The sequence below is a fragment of the Drosophila hydei genome, unplaced genomic scaffold (assembly GCF_003285905.1).
Source record: "Drosophila hydei strain 15085-1641.00,03,60 unplaced genomic scaffold, DhydRS2 tig00008114-arrow-pilon, whole genome shotgun sequence".
NCBI classification, from domain to species: domain Eukaryota; kingdom Metazoa; phylum Arthropoda; class Insecta; order Diptera; family Drosophilidae; genus Drosophila; species Drosophila hydei.
This window is the reverse complement of record NW_022045827.1, coordinates 2,442,826-2,462,057: the sequence shown is the minus strand read 5'-3', so window position 1 is coordinate 2,462,057 and position 19,232 is coordinate 2,442,826. Positions and strand designations below refer to the sequence as shown.

Here is a 19,232-nt window from a genome sequence, read left to right as displayed (position 1 = left end):
CGAACACATGTTTTTCTTAGTCTTAATCATCATTAATCATATTTAAATAAAAACTTTCACATTTAGGTTAACATTTTTAAATATTTGAAGCAGAAATTTGGGCAATTATAGAACATGTTTGTGCAAAGAGAGGAGGAGAGAAAAGAATTTGAATACAAATTTATGAAACTTGGAATACTAATCGAATTCATATCGTATGTATACTATGTCAGCTCTATAAATATCTGGAAGCTGTCAGACAATACATTAAAAGAGATATAATATGGAGTTGACATTTCAATAATTAGACATTATTTGCTAAGTGATACGAAAACTTGAAATTTAAATCGCAATCAAAGGAACTGGTTTAAAAATATATATTTAAAAACAAAGCAAACAAATTCAATTGAATAATTTAGTCAATTAAAGTATATTAAATTAATGCCAAATTATTTCTGTTTTATTAAATAATTTTCAGATTATTTTGAATAATTTTAATAAACTTCAATTGCTCTACTTTACAGTTCATTCGCCTATTATATAAGGCATAAGAACTTAAGATCATTATGCGAGCTGAATAACAAGAATAAAACCCTTCCTACTTAAAGCCCGCCCATTTAATGAATTTGATCTCGAACTCTATAGAACGAAGCACGTTTCTAGCCTTAAGACGGCTGCCTAGGTAAATGAACTTGCAGACAAAAGCTAACGGCGCTTAACAGAGACAAATACAGCATAGTAAAAGAGTGAGAGAGAGAGCAGAGAGCAGAGAGCGAGGCGTGAGCTAAGACTGTGGCAAGAATTTTGCGGCTGTCGTGAGAACCGATGAACCGAGTTTGCCACAAACTGTAAACTGTAACAAAATGATTAGCCGCATAATTTACTGGCCAGGCCAAGACGTTAACAAGCAACAGACGCGACTGACTGACTGACTGACTGACTGCATGATTGATTGATTGATTGCTTGGTCGCCCAAAACTAATGCGAATTCTCGTTCGTTGCGTTAACTTTTTGGTTATTCAATCAACGCACAACTCGATCGCCTTGAAGGAGAGGCTACCATAAGCAAGCAAACAGAAAAAGCCAAAATACGTAAAGAGCTCAAGTCATATAAAGGCAAATGGTTGGGTATATTCGACTAGCAGAAACAACGCTTTGACATGCTCTTAATATATTTGAGCTATGTAGAGTATCACATAAGAAAATAAGCCTAACTTTAGCTCGACTTGCAGATATCTAACCTCTACTTAATCTGAGGTTTTCAAATATATATAAATTATTTCTTATTGAAGTTTATATAGATTGCTAACATCGGCGCATTATAAACTCTTTCAACATATGCCCACATACAAAATTCCATAGCTTTAACCCTGACAATGCCCGAGTTCTTTGAGCACAGTGCACAAAACAATTAAACAAAATTGGAAAAAAAATATGAAACTCAAATGACGTCAAATGCAACACAGCAGCAGCAGCAGCAGGTAAAAGCTCAATTTAGGTTTCAGGTGTTTTGATCTTAAGTTCGATTGTTTCAGGCACGTCGAATACATTTCCAGAAACCGGCATACTTTAGAGAACAAAACCCGTTTGTTGCGTTCGATGTATATGAGAAAGAGAATTGGCTTGAATAGGGGTTCAGTTTTGGTTTTGGTTTGGTAGTTTCAAATAGGGTTCAAGGGGTTGCTCAATGCGCAAAGCCCAAACAAATTGAAAAACACTTTGTATAGAACAATCTCTGTAGATAAGTGTTACTTATGCTTTCACATTGTATTCACATTTTACATTTTTTTAATTAATTTTTTTTCTCTATTTTTGCAACAAAATATTATGTTGGCACGTGTTAATTGCGCATTTCTGGTTAAAAGAACGCGCCATAAAACACGCAGAAAATTGGTCGAAAGTAAAATGCGAGCGCGACCGGCGAGCGACAACATTGAAAACTCGCCGCAGACTAAAGAGACGTCGAATGGAATTTGTGTTGTGCCGTTTTTATCGAACGCTGCAGATACATTTGTATCTAGATACACACGACACGTTGCCACTGCTGCGCGCTGCACAGCAACTCTTCAGCTGGCCGTGCAAGCAGCAGCTGCTCTCTAAAGAAAAGAAAGAGAGAGAAAAACAAAAAGCCGGTTCGCTTTTTATTATAGACTATTCTGTTTTGACCATTTGTTGAGCTCGTTTTAACCGCAGCTAAAAAGGCTGTAAAAAAAACTAGTTTCATTTGCTCTTAAGTTCTCAAATGTTGCAGCAACATGAACGCAGTATTAAACTGCTTCACAATTGCACTGCTTGCTCGGCACAGCTTGTTTGGGTTGCAATGATCGCTGCTTGTGTAAAATTATAGCATACTTTAATGCCATACAGTAATTGTTGTAGTCTTATACTTTTACTTATACTTTTTAATTACGTAGCGTAACTTGATGCGTAGCTAACTATTTGTTAACTCTTAAATATTTTAAAGGTAACTTCACGTTGCTGTTATTGACATTTATAAAATGTATATTATATGTGTATAAATTGACTGTCGAGTTATTGGTAAGCTAATTAATTCGCTGTTTGATGGTCGGCTAAGCAGCTTTTCGAGCAGCAATTGCTGTTAAATAATTGTTGCATACTTTTAGGCAGCGCAAAAATTTTATGCGCAGAATTCTTATATCATTTATTTTAAGTCAAATTAAATTAATATTTAAGACTTATCCAAAAAAATAAACTTTACTTACGCAGTGGAGTTTTTGCCAATTGTTTTGGGGAACCGCTGCCATTGCCATTGCCATTGCCATTGCCATTGCACAATGAGCTCAGATCGCTATGCGAGCTCTTCTGGCTGTCCTTGCTGTAGGAGCGACCGCTGTAAAGAGAGCAAATGCATTGAAAACATGTTAACTAACAGTCTGTTAAGCTTCAATATGTTATGTGGCATTGTTAAAATATGCGAAAATTAAATGAAATTTTGTGGGCTGTATTTGGGTAAAAGTTAATGAGCGTGCAGTCATATATATATTGCATTCATATATGTCTTGCATTTTCAATTGCTTTTCGCGCATTGTGAAAAGCTGGCGCCTACTCAAAAATGCGCCAAGCTGTGAAAACTATAAGAAAAACAATCATAAAATCCAGGTGAAAATTCAAGTGTATCAATTTGGCCAAAAACGAAAAAAAAAGAAGAAAAACGCAAGACTTGTTATAGTTTATTTCTCGCTGCAAATTTCCCTTTTACAGCTGTTTTTGACAGCGACTTCCGCTTGAAGCGTTAATTGAAAATGCAGCAAAAAAACCGAATTAAAAGAGGCAAAAAAATTTCGTTGGGCAGGGAAATTTTTGCAATTTTTTTTGTTGCAGGAAACGGACGAACAAGCGAATGGCCAAAAGGAATTAGCATTGCCAACTGCGTTTCCGTTGGCAGCCAGCGGCGGGCATAACTGTAATTTATGTGCAAACAACTCCAACAACAAAAACAACAAATGTAACAACTGAGCAAATGCCAAAGTTGCTGCTCCGTTTGCAGTTGTCAACGAGGCGACATTTTTCTTGCCATCTTTAGCTACCCTACAGCTGGGGTACTCGAAATATGTTATGAAGTGTGCAGAGCCATATTTGGTTATATATAAGAGTGTACTTAGTATAGAGATATATTTTAATTCACTTATGTATAGATAAAGTTCTATATAACCAGATCAACCTATGAGAACTCAGCTTCCCGTGAAGCTTTCTTATTGAAATTTGTTGCAGTTGCCTCATTTTGCTTTAATCATAGTATATGACGAGCTTAGCTGGATCATACAGCTATATCACATAGTTATCACATCGTATAGTGACTTATAGCCAGCTATACATATGGTACTCGAGCTTTAAGTACAGATTTCTTGTTGAAGCTTGCAGTAGCTGAATTTTGTTTTAAATATAAAATCAATACAAATTTTGACTTCTATCTGACATAGTTATCATGCCATTTAGCGATTTATGATCGACTTTGCCCATGTGAACTCAGCTTTCAGTGAAGCTCTCTTGTTAAAACTGGGTATAGCTGCTTCTTTTTGCTTTAAGTATAAAGTATAATCAAATCATGCGCTTTAGACCAACTCATCAGCTACTTATCACACATGAAATTTGGTAGTGTTACCACTTTTTGGATTTGGAATAATTTAAAATAGTATTCTTTAACGTAAGCTTTCATATCATTAAGTCTGACATAAGCGACTGGCAGCTGGATGCTGACAGGTATGCATCCAGCTGCCAGTGAAGCATCCTCTCTAGCACCTGTCTATGTGCTCTCCACAAAATATATATAGAGCCAATCTGAAAGTCTTTAAGCGAAGCTAATGTAATCTCAGTTTCATAATACTTCATAATACTTCCCAAAGTGTATTTAAGTTTCGCCAACTTTTCGCCTATTTTGCGCCCATTTTTTCTTTTCCTTTTGTCGTTCATTGTATTTAATTCAATTTTCTTGTCGTCGCATAATTAAATGCAATTATAACGCAATTGTCAGTGCAACTGCACCTGCTGCCAGCCCCTCGACTAGCCCATAAAAGCAAACCACTTTTTTAAGCCATCCGGTTATATGTAAGTCCACATTTTGCGCAAAATCGAATTCAATAAGAAAACAATGAAAAGAAAACTTTTTAACATTTAATGGAGCGCAAGGGAAAACTACGTTTTCCTTCTGTTTCACTTTGCATGAGGATTGCCAACATATGGAATGATTTAAGTACAGTTGGGTCTAGTGGAAGAGAGGCGCCAGAGTTGCCACCAAATTTGATTTCGGAAAAAGTTAAAAGTGAAACTTTTAAATCGTTTTATAAACTAGAAATTAAATATTATAATTAAAATTAATAATTTAAATATATATATTCTGTCGAATAGAAACATTTATATATAAAACTCAGATACAACCCAAAAACTGACTGAGAATAGACGTAATACTATTAATCAAAAATATATACTTTATGCATAAATATATATAAAAAATCAAAGTAAATTATAGCAGTTTCGTAGACATAGTTTAAGCTCAAATCAAACAAAAAAGTTAAAAGAATTTTAATAAATTTTCTGATTCCTGGTTTGAAAGCTTACACTCACTACGATATGTGACATTATTGCCACATGCTCTATAGGCTCATGCTCAACTAATGATCAAGTGGGTTACCTTATTCAATATTCCAACAGCTTCATTGATAAATTTAACAGTTGCTCAAATATAGTTATCGGTCATAGTAATACTCTTGTTGGGTCACTCTTTATAATATCATATTCCACCAATTGTTTGCCACAAGTTTTCAGAACCTTAAAGAAAGGCAAGCACTGAAGACGAATTATTCTTCAGCAACTCTCACACAAGAAGATATTTTGACTAATGATAAGATGGCACTTATAGCCCAGATTCCCTGGAAGTTTGAAGCCTTTAGCCTTAATCCCTTCTGAGTGTCAAAAGAGTGAATGCAAGAAGTGTGACTTACAAGGAGATTATTTTGAAGCACAATCTAAATCCATTTTCTTTATTATTTTACAATGTTTACCATATAAAAGCCAAACCTCGTACAATATATTAGAACATTCTGAGCAAGGTTATATAAAGACAAAACTTTCTATAAATATAAATATATACAATATATACAAGCTGCACGAAGTGTTCCAAGAATTAGCAATCTATCTAAGCTCTATGCAAACACACCCACCCTACGTAGGGTATCCAGACTCGCCTCTAGAACTGGAAAGAGCACGAGCTCTTCCTGCTAAAAAGGGCTGACAAAACAAGCAAAGCTCATATGGTTGCACTGTGACAGTCGTGTCTACACTGCATATTTAATTAATTTCTTTGCATTTGCATTTCATTAATAATGCATTTTAATTACACTGCGCACAATTCCGCCCGCCACCCCCTTTGACAGCGCCTGTAACATTTTCAGTGGTTGTCGATGATATAATAAATATTTATAACAAACGTCACGTCAACAGCAACAACAACAATTTGTGAGCTATTTTAAAATACAATTTGTTTATAACTGCCTCTTACTATCTGCCTCTCTATGTCTCCCTCTGTCTCCCTCTCCTTCAGCTACTTTTTGATTCTTCGCCTTAATTTCCGCACAATGTTTATGCTTCAGTTCACTTGGCGGCGCGTCGCTGCGTTTTCCTCTGCTCCCGCTCGACGTTTCTCCATTTCTCGCTTTGCATAATTAATTCCATTCCCTCAATTGCTAAAAGTATCCAGCCTTGCCCCTACCAAACCCCAACCCCACGCATTTGTTGTCCAACACAATTTGGACTTAACTCAACTGCAGCGGCAACTGCAACTTGTTACCTGCTGCTGCTGCTGCTGCTGCTTCTTTTTCTTTCTTATGAACTTGACAGTGAAAATATGAAAATGGAGCTACGCATTTTCATGCAATTTCTTTGCAATTTTAATTCAATTTTCTGCAACGAAAATCTTTGGCCAGAAATTGTTATTTTAAGCCAAATTAAAGACTAAATGCAGCATGAAACGAATAAAACTCGGGCTAATGAAACTAAACAACTTTTTCAGAGTTTCGAGTTGGCTAAAAATAAGATTCAATTCTGAAAGCAAGTACTTGAGTAGTTCTTTAGCTACTCAGGAAGTTGCAAAAAAATGAATGAAAAATAAATTAAAATTAAAATACAAAAATTTAAAGAATTTATAGTAGATTTATAGAAGTTGTTGTTGTCAATGAATAATATAAGAGAGTTTATATAAGTAATTCAGACTTGTCAATAGCTGGCTAAGGGTGGTTCATGTATAAGAAGTTGTAGCGCTTTTGAGCTAAGTTATTTTTAAGTTCAGAGTTCTTTCAGAAATTAATAATTTCAAGCCGCTCTCTTACAGAGTTCTTAAATCTTTTGATTGATATTCTGATATAATACTATAATAATACATGTATAATGGCATAGTTGTAGTGAAGAAAAATGATAGAATTGAAGAAAAAATATAGAATTTATTTTTTATCTGTGGCTTAAAGATCTAAGCCTATAGATTATGAACGTATAAAAAATTATTTAAAAAAAAAAATAAATAAATAATTACTGGAGCTGAAATGCGACCAAAATGTTGGCTAAGAACTGAGGCAACATACTTAAAATAAACATTCTAATAGAAGTATATATATTGTATGATATGATAGGGTATATTAAAGGATATGATATGATATGAAATGCTATGGTATATGCTATATGGTATATGCTTCATTTAATCTACTCATCATTCTGTCAAGAAAAAAGTATCTCAATGTAAAAAAATTATGTAAAGAACATATTGAATTTGGTAAATAATTTTATAAATTCAAAAAACACAAAAGTTTGGATATGAAACACAAATTAAGTTATTAATAGCTTTTGTCCTTGATAAAAAGATAGAACTAAAATCTTAAAATCTTTATACTTTACTTGCCACTAAACAGATGCATATAAAGTATGTAACTACGCAGCTCAAAACAAGTCAGAAAATTGGATTGAATAACAATAAAAAAATGCCTCAAAAGGTTAATATATATATTATTTGAAATTACTAATTAGATTAGCATAGAAAGCTGCAAAATATATGTAGAAAACCTCAATTTTTTGCTGCTCCAAAAAATTGTCAAGCTCTATGCAAAGTGTAATTGAGTTAAGCCACAACAAAAGCCAATGTCAGCAGCTAGCTCAACAAAGCTGGCTTGCTATAAAATATATATCAATTTATTTATCCATATCTCTATGTGACGCTCTCAACTTCAGCTCCAAGCTACGTTCTATTGGTATATTGGTATATATTCACGTGTAATTAGAACAGTGTTGTTAATGAACGATAAACACGGCTGAAACATCAATTGAACTACATAAAACAAATGAAAGAAATATGCATAGACAACATTGGCTGCGACGGCGGCTGCTGCCAGACAAATCAACAAACCACAAGCAACAACCAAGAGCAACTGTTGTCAACAGAAAGGAGAAAAATAATAATTACCATTTCTTATCGCGCTGCTCTTTCAATTTACACATTTTGCAATAGGAGAAGCTGAAGTCGGCGTGCTCTGAAGTTGAATTCGTATCTCTGGCTGGCTGCACATGTCGTGTCTCATTAAGAAATGCAACAACAACGGCAACAAAGTCGGTTTCCTAACCTCAATGTTGACAGCCGTCTGCCGCAGTTGCCAACGCTTCAATGTAAAAGATATATATATATTTATTATATATATATATGAGTATCTATCACATATAAGGCACATCAGCCCATATATGACAAAATGTGCAGCAAAAAGTGTAGCGAGCAGGTTGCAGACGTGTTCACGTTGCATGCCACCACCAACAACAACAACAACAGACGAAAGCAACTGGTAGCAGGGGAATTTTGCTGTCGTTGTTATCGTAATTGCCGTTGTTCTTGCTTTTATTATACTCTAATTGAACTTCAGTTGATTGATGTTTCTATAAAGTTTGTCACGCTCTAAGTGAATTATGTTCATGATACCCTGCAATTACGCGAGAGCTCTGTGAAGAGTATTAGGCGTATCAGAACTGAAGCCATTCATAAACATATCAATATATCAATATATTTATATATCAATATATCAATATATCAATATATCAATACATCAATATATCAATATATCAATATATCAATATATCAATATATCAATATATTAATATATCAATATATCAATATATCAATATATTAATATATCGTAGACCTCTATTTGGTGTAGCTGAAAAATATATCTAATTTCATAATTTATTAAATTTTCATTTCAAATGAAAACTTAATAAAAATCTTATAAAATATAATATGTAACATAAAGTATTATAATATAAATAAAAAAATATATATATTAAGTATTTCACACTCACAACTAGGGTATTTCATAGTCGGCAACCTAACAGTTCACTTTTCTACACTAATTAATTATATTCTTGTATGCTATTATAAGTCTAAAAAGAGTATTTCATATTTATAGAACATTTTTAGCACTGCAGTTCCGGTTGCTATTGTAGTCCACTATGCGGGAGCTTGACTGTACTAAACTTGTGCACAAAATGCTGCTAATGCAACATGAACAACTCAAGCGTTGAACAAAAGCTGTGTGCCGGCTGCAGCGTTACCCCAACATGTCTCGCTCGCTGCCTCTCCCCCTCACTCACCATCTCCATCACTATCTCCATCGCCATCTCTCTCGCGTCCTCCTTCTCTTTCAGCTATTAAAGTTGTATGACCATATAGTGAGACTCATTCACATAAGTCTTCAATGGTTTTAAACGCAAGCACGCTGATCTATTGTGAATTAGACTGTTGCAGACTGACGTGACAAAGCGCCAAATAGGAATTAAATGGAACTGGACAAGTGCAGCGGAACGATGGAAACGAAGAGCTGTACAAAGAAAAAGTGATTCGCGGTTCCTCTAAATAGAGACATTCAACAGCTTTGCAGTTCCACAGAATCCATGTTATTATGATTGCTGTTCTTTGGAAAAACTTTAATTAACTCTAGTGAACAATAAAAACAAAGAGAGATGAGCTTTGCAAAGAGTCGAAAAGAATTTTCCTTGACTAATTAAGTTGTATATAAATTAGCCGAAAAGGTCACCTAGTTATGCGAAGAACAAAAGAATTGATTAATGGGAAGTTTCACAAGCAGAAAAGCAAACACACCAAACACACTCAGGCACACACACTGCGGCCGAGTCATGTAAATATGCAAAAGAACTCGCATAATGAACTCATTGTGCCGCTTGGTCGAGCCGATCCATGGAAAAGGAAGTGGGCAATTTAATTATGCCGAGACTTGGGGTTAGCAGATCAGAGCGTGGCCCGCGGTCCGCATCGTCTGATTAGAGCAAATTGTCTGTGGCCAAAGTGAAAGTACGCAAATTGTGGGCAAATAAACGATAAAAATCCAATACGAAAATGATGATCCAAACCCAAAACGAAAGACTTCAAAAGCCACTCGGCATCAATTTCAGGCAATTGCCCCAGCAAACCGAGCAAACAACAGTTTGATTGAGTCTAAGAGATACTCCAAATGCCATCAACTGTGGCTGTTGCTGCGACATATCTTGTAATCTAAAGAGCTGCAATTGTTTAACTGCGACATTCAATTTGTGAAATTTATCAAAAAGTCAAAGTTTGGTAATTATTTTTACAAAATGTTAACTTTAACTTTAATTAAGCTAAGTCTAGTATCGTTCGTTAAAGCTGAAATAGAGATTAAATTTTAATAATTAACCAAATCGCAATATATGATTTACTATATATAATAAGATATAAAAATAAAATCTAAGGGTCAGGTATAAAAAATTGGACATAGTCTAAGATACCTAAGAGAATACCACTAATTTCCTTCCCACCCTCTCCATAGAGTATACAAAGTTGATTGAATTTCAATTAAATATTGCAAATAACTGAGAATTTGAAGGCTCGCTGAATGCGTGGAACAAACAGAAGCAGATTAAAAGATGCGCTGTAATGAGAAGAGAGAGAGAGAGAGAGCGACATATACAAAGAGACAGAGATAGCTAGCTTCCGCAATGCCTCGCGACCCATCCAAAAAGCTGGCTTTGGCCGCCTCTGGCCAACAGTTGCAACTGCAATTAAATTTAATGGAAGCTCATTAAGCGAACGAATTATGTGTTTTGAGACTTCGAGAAGGTTGGCGGCCGGAGGGCGCTTGCTGCTTAGCGAATTGCATAATTTGCAGATCCCTTTTGACTGCTTTTTGCCGCTGCTGAGACTCGCAAGTTGCAGCGACAAAAATTATTGAGGAAGCTGCACAACTTTGGCAACTTGCAACTTGCAACTGGCGTGCGGAAGTCGCTCAGTTGTCAGCAAATTTCAATGGCTCCTCTAGGGCCGAAGAGGCCAAAAGTCAATCCAATAAAAAAATATGCACACAGGCCAGAAAAAAGCAAAACAGAAGCCCACACTCAATGCCATAAAAAAGTGTCAAGCATTTTTTAGTTCCTTGTTTTTTTTTTTTGAGTTTTCTCTCTTTTTTTACAGCAATTAAAACGTGGCCCGTAGCATCAATAAAACGGAACAGTTGTCAGCTAGCAAAAAAACGTTTACAGCATCAAAGCTGACAATTGATGTTGTTCGTGTCGTATTAACCTTGCTATGAATGAGGCTTACAAGCCAACAAATTTAAGGTAAATGTAAACTAAAGGATTAAACAAGCAAGGAAATATAGAAGAATGGTTTGGAACAACAAAAATATAGAAAGACGGGTTATAATATAACGAATATGATGTACGATGTCTAATATTTGATTTTTGATATAAGATGTATGGTACATGGTATATGATATATGATATATGATATATGATATATGATATGTGATATATGATATATGATATATGATATATGATATATGATATATGATATATGATATGTGATATATGATATATGATATATGATATATGATATATGATATATGATATATGATATATGATATATGATATATGATATATGATATATGATATATGATATATGATATATGATATATGATATATGATATATGATATATGATATATGATATATGATATATGATATATGATATATGATATATGATATATGATATATGATATATGATATATGATATATGATATATGGTATTTGATATATGGAATATAATAAAGATAACATCATAATTAATCTATCTCTTATAGAGATCAAATCAATCTATTATCAATATATTTTAAGCTGTCTACACTGTACTGTAAGAGTGTAAATTTTCTAAAGGCCTGTGTAGAGAAAGGTACATAGATATGTAGTTATATCGACTATGTAGCTATATTTGGGGATCGAAGAGTTTTCCCTTTATGGCTGACATAATCATAATAACCTAATATGACAAGTAATTCATTTCGAATAGCTATCGCAACAGATCTATTAAATAATTTTACTGATCAATTCAAAGTTCAATTTGAAATTTTTATTACGAGCACTTCCTTCCTCAGACGAAACATAAACAAGATCTTTGGCCATATTACATCATCAGCTCCAGATGCAACATGGCTAAAGACCGCAACCCCAATTCGTATAGTTTATGTTACAACAACAACAACAACAACAACACAAACGTCTATTCAAATTGCGGTCAACCGAAAATTACGTTATAAATAGCCTCGCTTTTCTCAAAGCACACAAAAATTATTATTTGTTCTGGCACTTTGGACGTCTTTGGCCAAGATGTAACCGATTTTATGTTGCTTTGTTTTCCAGCTGAAGATCGTAAATATATATATGCATTGTATATATATATGTAATTATGCATGTATGTATGTATATGTGTGTTTGTGTGTGTATGCATACTTATTTCGAGGCAAACATAAAACAACGCCCCGTTTTTAGGTTTTTTTTTTTGATTAGACCTCAGCAAACTGGAAAATATAGCTAGAATGTGTTACTTATAAATACCCTGTAGAAGGTTTGAAAAGTTAAGAATGTAAGTTTACAACTTTCTTGATCTACATTGCATTAGCTATGCATTTTACTATAGTCAAAAGAAGAGCCAAAAATTGACATATCTTAGGCTATCATCATTGAGTTTAGCTATCAGTCTAAGTCATCCCACTAGGTCATCATCATTTTTACAGCGCATACACAAAAGAGAAGTTTGTTTTCCAACATTAGCGCACTCAGCTGGAACCTGAGCGCGGAAATTTGTTGGTGCAAAAAGTGTCCATTACATGTTATTAATTGAAAGACGTACAACAAAATTTGCTAACCCAAAAGAAATACAAAAAGTACCAAAGCAAAGTAAGCAAAGTTTTCTAGAGGATGTAGCACAACAACAAGTGCAACAACAGCCACAGCAACAGCAACTGCAATAGCAACGTAATTGATTCTAGAATTTTAACAACCGGCATTGGTTTTGGTTGAGCGCCCGTTTGTTTTTTTTTTTTTTTTTTGCTACCCATGTAAAATGAACGAAACTGACCGTAAACATTTCAACTGTTCTTTTTTCTCTTGCAGATAATCCCAGTTGCTGCAAGAAGTTGAAACGGTTCAAGGCAAATTCATACGAATTTTTAATGCGCTGCAAGCAATTGGCAAGGGGATCTTAGCTTAGGCAATAAGATTAGTAAACTTTCAGTGGAGCTTTCATTTAATTATATAATAAATTCAATTAGAGCAGCACACAAACTTTTCTTTGAACTTTTTAAGCAGCTTTCGTTTTTAAGCTAAGACAGCGAGCTTTCGCTATATTTCGAATTAGAGTTTATATTTTCAAGTTACTTAAGCATAATACCTAGAGCATTCAAAAACTTTTAAGGCAGCTTGTTACAAATTGGTAAGCTTTTTATTGATAATCAGTCTGAATAATCAGGCTAAAGCCATGTAATTTTCAGAAATATTCTATCAAATTCATCTTGAACTTTTAACATGCTTTTCAAGCAGCTTTACAGTGTAAGTGTAAGCTTTAAATCTTACTCAAGGAGCTCATTATTATGACAACAAATTGAAAGTAGCGTTTTTCCAACTGGTAAACTTCTTACAGATGAGCAGTAGATTTAGTCTTGTAATTTGCAAAAATATTAATTTAAATCCTTTTGAGCTTTTAAGAAGCTTTTCAAGCAGCTTTGAAATGCAATGCATGTTGCATATAGTAACTAAACCTAACTTTTTAATCGTACTTAAAAAGCTCATAAATAGCAAAAAACAGCTTTTGCTTTCTAATTTGTGTATGATTTGTCTTAAGAGTTATAAATCAAATGAAAAAAGTTTAAACACAGCAGCTTAAGGTACTTTAAGCTAATCATTAAGACTGAAGACAGCTTTACAATCTCTCTGTGTAATCTGAATTTACACTCTGCCTGAATATAACTGAGTTACAGCCACTTCTGTAGGGTATGCATATAATAAGCGTAAGCCTAACTAGTCGATCTACATTATCTTATAAGACAATATAATTGTAACTATTACAGCCACGTTTACAGGGTACATCTCAGGCTGTTAAACCAACTCTCATTACGCGCTCTGTAAATTTGTTTTAATGCCCACCTTGTGTCGGTTACCTGGTCAGCGCTGTTCGATTTTCAAGTATATTCAAACATATGCCGGCATAGGCAACAACAACATTTGCGGTCGGAAAAGCCGAAAACGCAAAAACAAGTGTTTTCCAACGCGTTGCGCATCGTTTGGAAGGAAAAACAAAAACTTGCGGCATGTGGCACGGTGGCTAGGCGGCCACAACATGCAACATTTTGGCCGGCAGTCCTAGTTTTAAATATAGCATTTGAACTAATTTCGCTTGTTTGCATCTCGTTGGTGCTCCATCGGCGAAGTGGTCGACGTGAGGGGCTCGGGTCCGGGGTCCGAGTCCGAGGCCGAATCCCGTCGAGAGCTGCATGCACGATGCAAAAATAGAGTTGTCCGAGTTGATGTTGGATTTGAAATTTGAATTTGAATTTGGATTGGGATTGGGATCGGTGCTGATGCTGATGCTTGCCCCGTGTGCGCGTTGTCATTTTATTTTATAAATACGCCACGTGATTCATGAGTGGAATTATGTATTGTAGTTCGTTGAAGATCTGTTCGGTTGCATGTTGCCAAACACGGGATATGTGCCTGCCTTCGAAGTGCCCATGGGACAGCTAGACGTAGATATTTGTTTGTTGTGTGGATATAGAAAGCCATTGCGTGGGCGCCCAAGTGGGTGTGCATTGAGGCAGGTGCATAGGAGCTGAGGCACTTGGCGGGTTGCTTAGGTTTGCTTAAATTTATGTTTGATAAACGGAACCTTTTTGTGAGTTTCCTTAAGAAATATTAGTGGCATTAAAGACATGGACTATTGTTAAGCTTGGAGCCAGAATAACAATGAGTTTACAGCAAATATATTATAACTTGGCATATGAAGAAGAGCTGACTCTGTTACTCTAGACTCAAGAGTCTTATATCGAGATCTATCAAAGTATATATTTATATATTTTGCTAGGTGTAGTTAAACGTTTACTTAAGTGTGTTTTGCTTGAGTTACTTTTGCCTGGTAAGTCAGTTATTTGAATGTTACCCGCATATGTTTGTAACATTGTAGAGTTTAGTATAATTTGATTCAGCGAAAGATACTTTTGTAAAGCTGAAAAGTATAAACTATTGCTCAGCATTAACAATAGAGTCAATAGAGTTAACAATCAATGCTTTTTCTACTAGCTCATTGAGCACACCTTCATTTGCCAACTGCACTGTACTAAGCATTGACACACAAGTCATAAGCATCAAAGTTCAACTACAAAGTTCGAACTTCACCTTCCAACTGCACTCATAAATATTACTTTCAAATTATGTCTAATCAACTAGGTAACTAGGCAACAATTCTCAAACAAAATCAATCAAGCTCTCTGATTAAAAATTGTAGTTCTAGTTCTTTAACAGTTTCTTACTTTATCCTAATGTCAATTCAATTATAAGTTTGTTAAGCAACATTTAAATTAAATATTACATTTTATATAAAAAATGGTTCAAAATTTTGGTCCCCAACCATAGGCCAAACAATGTTTCAAATGCTATTTACAAATAACTTTCACAAGGTGCACAGCTTCTTCTTTAATTTCATTTTTCTCAAAAGGAACACACACATCGCACACATCACACACGTAATCCCCACACACACACACTCGGATGATAAGTATCTTCTTTCAACTGGCGCTTTCACAAAGACCCCGAGAAAGAAGGAGAAAAAAATCGCTTAAGCTCATTAGTTAATATCCAATTTATAAAGAGCAGCAAAGGGCGAAACAAAACATCAATCAAATATCACCCGGCTTCATGTGAAGTGAAAAACTAAAACAGAAGCAGGAAAGAAAGACACAAATTTCACTCACTTGTAAAACATTTTCGAACGAAAAACAAAAAAAAAACTAATTCGGATGAGGGGGCGCGCGACAAATTCAAAAAGTCGAAATCCGCTTGCGACAGAGCCCCACTGATATATCGGGCCGTGAGATGCGAACTGACAGTATTTAGAGGGGATATATACCCAGGGTGTAGATTCTGTTGACACTCGGTCTGCCCGAAGATTGCGAAACGTGCGAAAACGCATGTGAGGCAGCAAATATGTGTGTGTGCCGAAGTGTGTTGTGTGTGTGTGTGTGTGTGGAGCTGCCTTAAATGTAGCCAAGACAAAATGTGTAAACGCAAAACCTATAGACACAATACGAAGTGCATATAGGCGACTGGCAGATACCCTGTGACCTTTCAAATGTTGTATGAAGAAAAACAATTTTTATGGTAATGTTAGTTAGTGATTAAAGGTTAAATTTTAAAGTCAATGTTAATGTTAATCTTATTCTTGGTGTTAATGTCAAGCGTAGCACCTTGATTTTAGATATAATTATTGACTAGATTTAGTCTCAAACAAACATAGAAATTATATATACTCTAAACCCTAACTACTAAAATTTTATGTTGAAGATTAAGCTTTTAAAAGCTTTAATCCTTTGACCTAACTTTAAATATATTCTCTGCGCTGGTTAAGCAATTAATGTTTTTTAGAATAAAATATATATAAAATTTGAATACAATTGACATACATTACTATACCCTGTACATTTTGCATATCTGCTTTTGCTTTAAAAAATAGAACAATATAAAAAAAATGTATTTTATAACTATAACTAACACAGTTGCCATCAATGCCGCTTAACCCTCTCAAACGCCTGTTACAGGGTATAAGCCATAAGCACAGCTAACAGCCGACAAAAGGTACTGACAGTAGGCACTGTCAGGGGCAACGGCTGAGGCTGTGGCTGTGGCTGTGGCTGTGCCAATGCGTTGATTGTGTAAATGCCTCACGTGACGCATGTGGCATGTGGCGAGTGGTCAGTGTGCTTTGTCTGCCTCCCAAGTACCCCAGCCCTACTAAAGGTGTCGGTGTTTGTTGAGTTGCTGTGACGAATTCATGATTTGTCATCAATTTCTATGCCTATCGCACTCGCTGCTCAGTGCGTTTCCTCATCGAGTGCCTCCCCAAGTGCTCCGACTGCTGCTGTCTGCCTTTTTTCGACCATTTATTTGATCTCCATATGCAATAATTTTCCATACGTTAGGCAATTTGTTTTCACGCTCACATAAATTGCTGCCAGAGTTTTTTCATTCTCTCTTTTTTTCTCTGTCTTGTTGACTCTTCCCCAACGACTTTTTGGCTTTGCGTTGCAAATGTCGCCACGTGAACATTTTTTATCGTTTTATTTTCAGTTTTTTTTTATAGTATCATATGATGATAATGTTGATGAAGCTGACGGTACAAATGCCGCAGCTGTTCTTCGGCAACGGCACTTAAAATATCATCAAATTGCATTGGACCCCAGGGACGAAAAGTCGGAAAGTTTTGGAGAGCTTAAAGAAATCTTTTTATTAACTATTAAAATGTAGTTATTAATTAAATACTCTCTGCTGATTAGCAGCTTTATTAATAATAATAAAATACTATTTAGATATATTGAAATTCATACAACAAAATATATTACAAGCCACCCAAAAATGCCCAAAGCCACAATTAAAAATGGGAATTCATGAATTAATATATGCAAATATACAAGGCCCATGTTTCGGGCATTTCCTAGTCGGATAGTCCCGACTTTTTTACTTTTTCAAAAGTGAAGCACTACAAAAACATTGTATTTCATCAGCTGTCTGATCTGCCTGTCCTGAGACTTGTTAATCTAGATTAAGCTAAAAGTTGAGTTACTTAACAAACTAAACACTTTCTAAACTTATCTCTAAAACTACCGTTTCAGCCAACATAAGCAGGACAAACTCTGAAGTAACATTTTTGCCAACACTCGCTCGTCTCATAAACTTCAACTTCATCTCATCCACAAGTCTGTTTATATAGAAATTATTAAAGTTTATGGCTTAAAACAATATTTTCACTTTAATTTAAGCCGCGACTTTTTCGCCCTCGCCTTCAGCTTACGCGCAAGCAGCAACCTTTTAGCCAGGCTAATAAACAATTTGCATTGGCCACAACGACTTGGGCTAAAGTTTACAACCGCAAAGTTTGCACTAAAAACTAACTTGATTATAATTTCAAATTTCACGTTTCTTATACGCGGAATCACAAGTTGTATTCCCTGCACTCGTAATTACTGTGCAGAAGCAAAGGAAAAAAAAACACATAATACAAAACCTGCATAAATTTTGAATGCAAATTGTGTCAGCGGCTACAGTTTTCTTCCATTTTGATGCTCGTTCCTGAAGTGTTAAGGCTATATTAGTTGGGCTAGCTTTCTGCCTGGCATAGATTGATAAAAGTCCATGAATATGAACGCTTTAAAGACGATGTAAATCAGAAGACAAAAACTAGTTTTAGAGCTAAAATCTTACATCTATTCAAATGGATCATGGATTATATAGAACGGATTAAAGATCTCTAAATGAGAGCTTTCAACGAGTATTATGCAGTCAGTTAAGCTCATTCTTTCTTTGAGGTATAGATGGCATACAATTATGAGCAAATGGCAAGCGAAACGGAAACAGCTTGGCATATGGTGCTTAACTTTTTGCAGCTACTGTTGCTGATTTCGGAGCAGTTCCGCCAAATGCTAATTGGCATCAAAATGCAGCATTGACAAATTGCAACTGAAATTGCTTTGCACCATCGCATTTCAATTGATTGTCGCTTCATTTGCCTTGAATTGACCAAGAATTTATAACTGGAGTTCGTTTTTATTTGCTTTATAATTATGCATTTTATAATTGATGTGAAAAGTTCTATCAGCGTGACATTTTTATTTTATAAAAAAAAAGTAAAAAAAATAATTTTTTTAGAGAAAATCCTTTATCTTAATGGCCTTATCCTTGTTTTAAATATAATTCAATAAAATTTCACAGACTGTAGCAAGATTTTTTCAACTGCTTGCTGCTTCATTTTCCGTTCACTCTCCATAAAATGAACACCCTGTTTTAGTATAAATTACATGATCTCCATCAAGAATCATACATTAAATGAGCATTGACTTGAGTGCGTAATTTGGCACTTGAAAATTGTAGTCATGCCTAATTAGATCGTGACATTTCCATTCTTATTTGTATTACGGTCGCATCGGCTCAACTCAAAACCGGCTAACATAAAGCTGACAAATTCTACGCCTCACGTTAAACAATTAATAATGTTATCAATGTAATATGGAAATGAAAATTTCGCTAACAAAAAGAAGAGAGCTAAAATTCCAATTCTATAAACGTGCCCGTTGCGATTTTCAATGAAACTCGTTACAGCGCTAAATGCAAATGTGAAAACAATGATTTATTGTTTTCCATT

General features: G+C 35.0%; 1 protein-coding gene across 1 annotated transcript in view; it reads right to left on the bottom strand.

Annotated features, from left to right (window-relative positions):
* Positions 1–2,694: 2,694 nt before the first annotated feature.
* LOC111599125 (AF4/FMR2 family member 4-like) overlaps positions 2,695–19,232 on the bottom strand; it is a 55,387-nt gene continuing 38,849 nt past the window's right edge. Inside the window, exon 3 of the mRNA XM_030224530.1 lies at positions 2,695–2,830. Coding sequence (XP_030080390.1) covers positions 2,695–2,830 — 136 coding nt within the window. The remainder of the gene's footprint in view (positions 2,831–19,232) is intronic.